This window comes from Cyanistes caeruleus, chromosome 20, assembly GCF_971803275.1.
Source record: "Cyanistes caeruleus chromosome 20, bCyaCae1.hap1.1, whole genome shotgun sequence".
Lineage (NCBI taxonomy): Eukaryota > Metazoa > Chordata > Aves > Passeriformes > Paridae > Cyanistes > Cyanistes caeruleus.
Window position 1 is genome coordinate 4,403,780 of NC_141720.1, and position 9,611 is coordinate 4,413,390.

The 9,611-nt window shown below is 53.7% G+C and overlaps 2 protein-coding genes across 2 annotated transcripts; both read left to right on the forward strand.

Annotated features, from left to right (window-relative positions):
- Window positions 1-311: 311 nt before the first annotated feature.
- ORM2 (orosomucoid 2) lies at window positions 312-2,707 on the forward strand. Its single transcript, XM_023938425.2, has 6 exons — window positions 312-514; window positions 1,163-1,305; window positions 1,529-1,599; window positions 1,884-1,988; window positions 2,194-2,294; window positions 2,484-2,707. Exons 1-6 carry the CDS (start codon window positions 404-406, stop codon window positions 2,535-2,537), a joined length of 585 nt encoding a protein of 194 aa, XP_023794193.2. The 5' UTR covers window positions 312-403; the 3' UTR covers window positions 2,538-2,707.
- Window positions 2,708-3,458: 751 nt separating this feature from the next.
- Window positions 3,459-8,361, forward strand: LOC111936847 (alpha-1-acid glycoprotein-like). The gene is made up of 6 exons (XM_086857926.1): window positions 3,459-3,875; window positions 4,319-4,461; window positions 5,088-5,161; window positions 5,879-5,989; window positions 6,745-6,848; window positions 8,215-8,361. The coding sequence occupies exons 1-6, from the start codon at window positions 3,765-3,767 to the stop codon at window positions 8,323-8,325; spliced, it is 654 nt and encodes a 217-aa protein (XP_086714052.1). The 5' UTR covers window positions 3,459-3,764; the 3' UTR covers window positions 8,326-8,361.
- Window positions 8,362-9,611: the final 1,250 nt, after the last annotated feature.

Below are 9,611 nucleotides of genomic sequence, written 5' to 3' on the forward strand. Positions count from 1 at the left end.
TGGACCAAAGCTCTCGGGGCTGCCAACCACTCATCCCCATAAGGGCTCATTTGCCCTGTGGAGGAAAGCCATGTCCTGCTGCCCTCCATGTCCCCAGACACCCCTGTAGCTGCCAAGCACTTTGCCAGGCACCCACAAAATTAATTGCAATTTCTGAGAACAAAAGCTTGCACTGGGGAAGCATTCGTTTGGGGGGGCAGGGGGAGTTTCCTCCCTTTGTGCTGAAGAAATCCAAGATTTTGCAAGTCGAATTTCCACCTGCTATTGCTTCATGCCTGAGCAAACAGCAGCAGAAGAGGCACGTTGGTGCTGGAGATGTCCAGCATTGCTGGCAGCCCTATATAAGGGACAGAGCTCAGCAACAGCCTGGCAGAGCAGGAGCATCCTCCTGGACAGCCAGGAGATGTTGGCCACCCTTGCCCTCTTCCTGGGGCTGCCCCTCGCCCTGGCCACCGAGCCCCAAAGCTGCACCCCGCTGATCCCGGTCACCTTCGACAACACCACCATCCCTCAGGTAAGCCCTGCCCTCATCCAGGGCACCCTCCATCCCTATCAGCCCTCGTGGGTACAGGAGGAGGTTATAGGAGGAGAATTGGCAGCTCAGTGTTCATCTCACTGCCTTGTCCATGTTTGTTTTCCTAAAAAAAATCCAGACTGCTGCACAGGAGCACAGGGAAGGGGTGAAGCCTTGCAGCTCTGCACCCACAATCTCATGAGCAGGCACTTTTGGGGGTTCCTGCCTCCATCTCCCTGCAAACCAGGCTGGGCAGCACCATCCCAATGCCTCACTGCTCTATTTTAAGTCCTTCAAGTGATGGCAGCTCAGGTCACAAGTCTCCTCTACAAACACTTTGCTGCATAAACAGCATTTAGTCCCTTGGGAGCTTTTAATGGGAGGAAAGCAATGACAGCCTGGCACAGAGCAGGAGAAACACCACTGCAGAAAGAACTGGCCACCCTGGGAGCCGGGGCAGTGCCTTAACAGAAAGGGGACAAAACCCAGAGACCCTCACCCAGCCGGGATCCTGGCCAGGGCAGTCGCCTGCACGGGGTGCTCCTGGCTGTGGACAGCAGGACACAGCGTTTGTTTTCACTCCTGGGGTGCCTGTGGGTGAACCTGGCACAGCCCCTCCAACCTTCCCCACTCTGCTCCCCTCTGCAGCTCCTGGGACAGTGGTTCTACATCGCTGGTGCCTCCAGGTATCCTCCTCACCTGGCAGAGATGGAAGCAGTGACATTTGAGGCTTTTTCTTTCACTCCTGGTAGCCATGAGGACGAGCTCAACATCTTCGAAATCATAAGAATGTAAGGAGAGGGATTCATGCCCTGATCTGGCTCCCCCATCCCCAGGGGCATTTCTACCCTCTGGTGTCATCCTCTGGGCTGAGACACCCCACAGATTTGGGGCTGGAGAGCAGCTGTGTCACATAAATAAAAGCTCTGCAGTCCTGCTCGTGTTCCAGACCCCTGAGGTTTGGTTGGGGCAAGCTTGGGGGTATTTTCCCCTTCTGACCTCTCTGCCCCACAGGAACGAGACGTGTGTGGTGAGGAACTCCAGCAAGGTCCAGGTCTTTCCGCAGAACTCCACGATGAAGCACGGTACAGCTCCAGTTGTGGCACTGGGATGGGGTGGGGGGACTCAGCCACCCCTTGACCCCTCCTGCTTCTGCCCCCCAGTACTTGGCACCTGGAGCCTTTTACACCTAAAATCATGTCTGGAGGTGGGGGAAAAAAATTTCTTCCACCACACACCACGTCTATGGCAGTACTGAGGGACCAGAGTGGCCCCCACTGGGATGAGTCACAAGGATAAAAGGTGATGAGCCTCAGCATGGGGTGGATGCTCATCAGTGGGGAAATCTCAATCTCTCCATACTTTCCAGCTGATGAAAATGAGGTGGTTTCCATAGCCAGACTGATCCAAAGTGACAAAGACCTGCTGATCCTGAACCACATCAACATTGACTTCCCAAATCTGAGTCTCTCAGGTGAGCAGATGCTTCCCCAGGGACAAATCAAGGGCCATGGACACCTCCAGTCCTCACAAGCAAGGCAAAAAGCCCTTTTCCCCTGATACAGAGGGGGGAAAGAGGGACAGGCAGTGAGCTCCCCATCTGCACTATGGGGATCACCCAGGAGCAAAGCAACCCTAAAACTCCACTTCTTTCCCCTCCTTCTCCATTTCTCTGACAGCACGGACACCCAGTGTGAGCAAGGAGCACATGGAGGAGTTCAAAGCCCACCTGCAGTGCCTGGGCTTCACTGAGAAGGATGTGTTCTACACTTCCACAGAGGTACAAACCCCTGCTTGGCTGGATGGTTCTGTTTCCAGTTGGGTTGGGGTTTGGGGGGGAATGTAAGTTTAGTCCCCCAGCACAGCTTCCCTGCTGTGCATCCCCACTCCTCCTTGAGCATCCTACCCCAGCCATTCCTGGTGGTTCTGGGTGAGATGTCTCCAAGAGCCGATCTTCTCTCTCCCACAGCACGCCTGTCCCCTGCCCGGGGGTGGAGACAATGCAGATCCACAGCTGGGGTAACCCCCATGGACCGGGTTGTTTCCTCCATCCTCATCCTCCCCCAGCCCAGCCATGCTCAGCACAGCCTCAGAACCTCTTATCCTACCCATATTTTGGTTTTTCCTCCTGAATTAAACACCCAGTTTCACTGTTCTCAACTGGCCCCAAAATAAACTCCTGTGTTTCAACCACTGGCTGCTCCCGCTCCATCTTCTCTGGGACCCCCTCCTGCCTGCCCTGCCCAGGGTGCTGCATCTCCAAACCCACCCAGAGATGTGAAATGCTCCAGAAAAAACCCAGCCCGGGCCAAGCATGGCAGTGGGCACAGAGGTGCTCATCCCTCACGCTCTGTGGTGGCAGGGGACCCTCCCAGCCTCAGGACACTGGGACATGAGCACCCACCCATCAGGGTGACACACAAACCTGCCAACCCCCTCGAGTCTCTCCCACCACAACATTCTTAGCACCTGAACATCCCCACCCTCCGTTTTCAAGCCAAATCCCACAAGGCTCCATCCACACCACAGGCTTGTGTGGGGGTCACTGCAGGGTGGGGTGACAAGAGGGGACACTGCACCTTCCCCAAGTGTCTCTGAGGAGGGGAAAGGATGAGAGGACAGGAAAAACCATCACCCAGAGCCAGACCAAAGTGTTCAAGAGGCTCTGCTGGCAGAGAGGAAAAGGCACACAAAATGACAGAGAAACAAGATGTGCCTGTCTGACAACCCAGGGACAGCAGCAGGACGGGAGGGTCAGGGATGCCACAGGGGATGTGTCCAGCAGGACAGGAGTGACCTCTGAGACCCACAAACACCACTTTTAAGTCCAGTTTTGGCAAGGACAGCAAAAGCACCTTCTCTTCAAAGCCCCCTTGGGCTCTGCCCGGATTGGGGTGGGGGGGTCTGCAGCCAAAGCAGCACTGGGAGGGTCGCACGTCTCATTAGCAGAGCAAGAGGTGCCTACGGCAGCTGCTCACAGGGGGGAAATGGGCACTTTTCGGGCAGATTTAAGTATTAAATACAGTAAGTACATCCCTAACAGCCCACTCCTGCCAACACTTGCCGACAGCAGCCACATCCGAGGCCGGGGCAAGTGCCAAGCACGCGGCTCTTGGCTGGGCATCGCCCCCGAGAGGCACCGATTGCGACACGGGCGCAGATCCGGCAGCCCTGGGGACATCCTGTCCCCTCCCAGCAGAGCTGCAGGAGCCAGGAGAGGCCGTGTGTGCAGGGCTGTGCTCGGACAGCCATGGCCCGTGCCGGCACGGCGCTGCTGCTGCTGCTGCTGAGCCTCGCCCTGCTGGCCGCGGATGCTGCGCCCTGCGGAGCCCAGCGCCCCGACAGCTCCACGGCATCCAAGGTAGGACAGACTGCGAGCCCCGGGGCTGCTCTGCTGAGCCTCCCGTCCCTTGGGAAAGGGGAAAACCTCGCCTTGTTCCCACTGCTCCCCCAGCACATCGGTCGCGGTGCTGTCGGGGAAACACCCGCAACAAACGGGAGCGCTTTGGTCTCCGGACACCCCGAAGGAGCCGCTTTTCTCAGGCTCCCAGCAGCGACCTCGGAACAAGGCGGGTGGGCTGGCTGGTTTTGGTATAAATCCCCCGGGGCTGTCCTGACCCTGCCGCAGCACCCCCATCCTTCACAACCCCCACGCTCAGCTGTATTTCTTTTTTCCCCCGGTTCATTTGGATATATTTCACCTTGTCGCCAGAGGGAGAACTAGCAGCACTATCAGTTTTGCCCCGGGGAGGGTGGAAATCTCAGAGTTTCTGCTGTCACCACGCTGTCCTTCCCTCCCCACAGCTGCTGGGGACGTGGCTGTACCTGGCAGGGGCTGCCCAGTTCCCCCAGCACCAAGTGGAGATGCTGCTCATCGATCACGCCTTCCTGCGCTTGGAGCCCGGTGCCAGCGGGCAGCAGCTGCTCATCAGCCACTACGTGGCCGTGTAAGATGCGGTCCCTGTGCCCTCAACCCATCCCCTCCCTGCTACAGCCCGAAAATCTTTTAGCACAAGGCGCGAGCACGATTCCAGATTGTTTTTTGCAAAGGGAGTCTCTCCTGCCCGCTCTGTGCACCCTCTGCCCTCTCTTCTCTCCCTCATCTCCTTTATTTACTTATTTATTTGGCAGGCCACGGGTTCAGACAAGTTTTGCAGGGCACAGAGGCCTCACGGGCACCAAGCCCTGCAGGCAAGGAGAAGACCTCTCCAGAAGTCCCTGTGCCACAGCTGCTGACCCTGCCAGGCACCCAAAGCTGTTTCCCCCACAGGCTCAGAATTTCAGGGGATGACTTTTTTCCGTGCCAACGCAGGCAGCACTTTGAGGTTTCAGTTATTTCAGGGTGGAAAACATCTGACCACCAAGGGGTGGGCAAGCAATGGCAAGGCTGAGACCACGAGCTGCTGCTGGAGGTCAGGAAAACGCACGGGAGAAACGCCTTGATTTTAACAGCAACAGGAATTAACCCTGGGCAGGAGGTGGCAGGTGCCCGGGGTGGGGTCAGGACCAGGGCTGGGGCTTTGCTGGTCCTTTCCAGACCATGGCATCGGCCCCTTCCCCTCTCTCTCTCCAGGGGGGACCAATGTTTTACCAACAACCTCACCTACCTGGAAGTCAGTGTCGGTAACGCCACGCTGGTGAAGGACGGTGAGCAGCACGGCTGGGGTTATCACCCTGCCCACGGTTTCACATGGATTGACACACACAAAGGGCCCATGTCCCTGTTTTACATTATCTGACGTGTTTTATTCCCGAGTCTCTTTGCCTGTTTGAAGCCTCAGTGAGCTCCAAACAGCTCCCCAAACCCAGGGGCACCCAGGTTATTCCTGCTCCCAGGGATCACAGCCCCACTAAACCCAGAGTAATGCTGTGCCAGGAGCAAACCTGCCCCCATCCCTGCAGGAGAGCACCATCCTGCTGGTGAAGTTATTTCACAGTCCCTTGGGGGAAGGAGGGAACACTCATGGCAGGTTTCAGTGAATTAATGAAGGCTCTCGTTCTGAGCTGATTCCTCCTTGCTGAGGAAGTGGGGTGAGCCAGGCTGGGGTGGGAATTGCAATCCCCTGGCACACAGCTTGCTCTGACCCTTCAAACCCTGAGTCCCAACACTCCACATCATTCAGCACATCCCAACAGCAGGACACCAGCTGGGGGACTCAGGCTCTTTCACACCCCAGCCCCATTTTTAATAAATACAATTTGTATAAATGAAGAGCCAAAAAAATCACCCTATTTCAGGACATTTGTCTTCACCTGCTACTGAGGGTTGAATCCCAGGGAGTACTGACATTGCCCACACCTGGACTGGAGTTTATTGCTGCTGCAGCACTGAAAATCTGAGTTATTGTATCTGTTCTCTTCAAGCCAAGACCCAGCAAACTGAGGGGATGCTGATGAACATGAGCTCTGAAAACCTTTTACTCATCCAGTACCAAATGCAGAAGGACAGGACGTATTTGGGGCAGTATCTCTATGGTATGAAACTCCATCCTAAAGTAATTTAAAGCTATCACAGCACACCTGAACACACACACAAAATGATCAACTAAAACCATACAGCAACTTGGTTTCACCAACAGTCAGTGATTTTCCTGAGAGCAACACTGCAGGGGTCACGGGATTTGCAAACCCCATTAAACCCCACAACCTCTTAGCAGAACAGGAAAGAAAACCAAGTTAAAGACCAAACCAGCTTACACCATAAATATTCAAAGAACAGGAAGCAAATACAATTCAGTATCGGTATCATTGTAAAATCTCAAGATTTTCAAGCCAACCATGATGTTTCAGTACTTATCTCCCAGGGCAGAGCACGTGGCTTTGCAGTGCTAAAGCTGATCAGATTTAACCACAAACCCATAAAGCAGCAGTTTTGACCCTGGTAATGCTCCCCATTATCTTGCCAGGCTGCAAAGCAGTTGCTTAAGAGATTTTGAAGACACATATATAAAACTGCCTCCCTACAGGTCCCTCCTGACACCCCCAAGAATATCAAACCATCCTGCAACCCCTTTAAGCATACAGGACCAGAGGGAGAGGGTTAAACAAGAGGTGCCCAAGGTTGGTTTTGCTCAGATGTTTGCTCTGGGGGTGAGAGACCCCCACACAGACCACATCCACAACAAGCACTGCTGGGGAAGGGGGCAGCAAGGACAGGGATGTGACACAAAGGGTGTGCTGAGGCCACCAGTCCGTATCTTAACACCTGACAAGTCCTTCTCCTTCTCCAGCCCGGAATCTGAGCATAAGCACAGCAGACCAGGAGGAATTTGAGCACCACGTGGAGTGCCTGGGGCTGAGGGCAGAGCAGATCGTGTATGCGCCTTGGAAAACGGTACTGGGCACTCTGTGTCACCAAAACCACCACAGCCCCCTCCAGGCAGGGCTGCAAGACCCCAGGCTGCACCTCCAGCTGCCAAACTGGGGTCTTGGAGACATGTTTTCAAGGTGTTGGAAATGATTTAGAGGGTTAAATAACCACGAGCTTGCTTCAGCAGAGGTTTAAAATAGCACCCCTAAAGCAAATCCACAGGGAACCCTTGGTAACAGCCTGCCTACCCCTGCCAGGGGGGAAATAGACAAGTGATTTTTGCCCTGAAATTACTGATTTTGCCTTGAAACCTCTGATTTTGCCCCCCCAGCAAGGACCAGCTGCCCCCAGGAGTTGCAGAAAGGGCAGGAGGCCCCAGGGATTTTTCCTTCATATTTTCCACCCAAAAATTAACCAGGTCCAGTCCTCACTTCTGCCACTCAATTTAAGACATTTTATCCTGTAAATGACCCAGACCCTGAGTCAGCTTGACAGGGGCTCCTGTTTGCAATGTGAAGGTGAAAGACATCTTACCTTTGCTGCTCTGTCCTGGTCATCTGCTCATCCACATCAGCAGGCTCCAAGCCACCAGGGTGGCTCCAACATTATCCCCAACAATTATCCAGCCTCAAGAGGCTGCTTTAAAAACTGCCCCACGGGTTCAGAGGAATGGAGTACAGAGGAAGAGAGTGAAACCCTTGGAATGGGGCTGCACTTGGGGCTGGGGCAGATCTCCTCTCCCATTTAGCAAATGAGCAGCACCTGGGAGGCAGAGCCCAGCTTCTCTACATGAACTGCACACAGCTGTGGACTGGGGGGGTTGCAGTCCCTGGATCACATCTAAATTTGGGCAAGATGAGAGGAATTAGTCAGGACTGTCTGTGCTTACAAGCTCTGGTGCAACTGGAGATGGTAGTTACTGGCCAAACTTAGCCACTGCACCTGAGGAGTAAAAAAATCAATTAAACAAATGCAGAAAACATTTTGGGGATCTTTGTCACCAGGCTGAAGGAGGTGGATGTGAACAGAGCACTGGAGCAGGCTCACAAAGCCCTGTGTCAGCTGCAGGCATTAACAGAACTTCACCTATGCTGAGTACCTGAGCAGCACAAACTTTTTACTTATTTCCCACTAAGTCTAAGTTCCTCCTTTCCTTCAGAGCACACAGAGCCCAACTTTGCCTCAGAAACTTGGTTTCCTCTTTCCAGCACAGGCCTGGAAAATGGCAGCAGCAGGAGCTGAGCACCTGGGCAAGCACTGTCTGTGCCTGGGCCAGCTCCTCTTAGATATAATCAGCTAAAGGGGAAAGGAAAATCCCTCTTTCTTGAGTAAATTCTCTCTTTCTGGTGCCTTGGTAGATTCATTTACCCTGCTTTTGTTGTTTTGACAGGAGGTGTGTCAAGTGAAAGCTGAAGGCAGCAGCCCACAGGCAGAGCCCGTGGCTGCAGTGACAGCATCACCTGCCCCAGGTGCTCCCTGGCCTGGGAGCGCAGGGAACTGACCCCACACAGGGCAATAAACGCTTTTCTTCAATTCAGATGCAGTTTGGTGCCAGATTGTGTGAGAGCAGAGGGCTCTGAAGGGATCAGGAGAGGGGTTTGCAAAAAGAGAATGAAATCCTGATTCACCTTGAGTGTCATCCAGCCAGGAGCTGGGAGAGTCAGCCTGGAGCTTCCCACTGAGCTTGGGAAAGAGCTCTGCCAAGAAGCAGCGCTGCAATGCAGCAGTAAGAGAGGCCAGCCAGGAGAGGGCAATCATTAACTACTTTAAACAAGGAAACCAAGCATTTGAGGAGTAACTGGGATATAGAGAAGGCTGCAAACTTAGCTGTAACTGTACAGCCTGAGGAAAAGGGGGCTTAGCTGAAAGGAACCACCCAATTCTCTTGACAGCAGCTACCCCCAGGTAGCCCAGGAGGGACAAATGCTCCTGCCCAAAGCCTCTGGACCAGGCAAGTGCTCCCTGATAATGTCCATCCACACCTTGCCTTGCACACCATGTCTGACACTGACAAATTATCCTCCTACCACAGGGAAGGGGTGCTAACCTAACCCAGCCTGGATTTTTAGTTTCCTAGAGAAAACATCATGTTTCCTCATTTCTCAGCAATGAGAAATGGAGATGAGAAGTGCCAAGGATGACGTTGTTCTCCATGCCTCCAGTGCACCCCTGCACTCATCAGGCACCTCGTCCACCTCTTATCCCAGCCCCAAAGGGGGGACAACATCATCACTGCCATTGTAAAAGTGGGCAAGTGCAACAAGAGACTGCTGCTGCTGCATGTCTGGAGAGTAATTCAGTCTCAGCTCTAATGTAGTAATTAAGCACTGAAAATATCTCTCTTCCTTAAAAGGGGAAGAAAATGAGAAAAGCCAGAGGGAAGGTAGCAGCGAGTTCTGTGACTCCCTCTGGATTCCAGAGTGCTCTGTTTCTGTCCAGCTGCCTTTATCAGGCAAAATTTCAGTGTTAAGCCTTTGGAGTGACAGCTTTAGCAAAAATGAATTTTACAAGATCACAGAATCATTAAGGTTGGAAAAGATCTCCAAGATCAAGTCCAACCTGTGACCAATCCCCACCTTGTCAACCAGACCAGAGCACTGAGTGCCCCATCCAGTCATTCCCTGGACTTTCCACCACCTCCCTGGGCAGCCCCTTCCAATGCTTGACAGATCTTTTAGTGCAGAAATTCCTCCTGATATCCAATCTGAACCTGCCCTGGCCCAGCTTGAGGCCATTCCCTCTCCTCCTGTCCCTGTTCCCTGGGAGCCTGACTGCACTCTCCTGCAT

Bases quoted from the DNA above. Each gene is read 5' to 3' on its own strand.
- ORM2 (XM_023938425.2), top strand. From the start codon at position 404: ATGTTGGCCACCCTTGCCCTCTTCCTGGGGCTGCCCCTCGCCCTGGCC. The intron at 515-1,162 runs GTAAGCCCTGCC...TCCCCTCTGCAG, and splicing joins ACAACACCACCATCCCTCAG to CTCCTGGGACAGTGGTTCTA. The intron at 1,989-2,193 runs GTGAGCAGATGC...TTTCTCTGACAG, and splicing joins CCCAAATCTGAGTCTCTCAG to CACGGACACCCAGTGTGAGC.
- LOC111936847 (XM_086857926.1), top strand. From the start codon at position 3,765: ATGGCCCGTGCCGGCACGGCGCTGCTGCTGCTGCTGCTGAGCCTCGCC. The intron at 4,462-5,087 runs GTAAGATGCGGT...CTCTCTCTCCAG, and splicing joins ATCAGCCACTACGTGGCCGT to GGGGGACCAATGTTTTACCA. The intron at 5,990-6,744 runs GTATGAAACTCC...CTCCTTCTCCAG, and splicing joins TTTGGGGCAGTATCTCTATG to CCCGGAATCTGAGCATAAGC.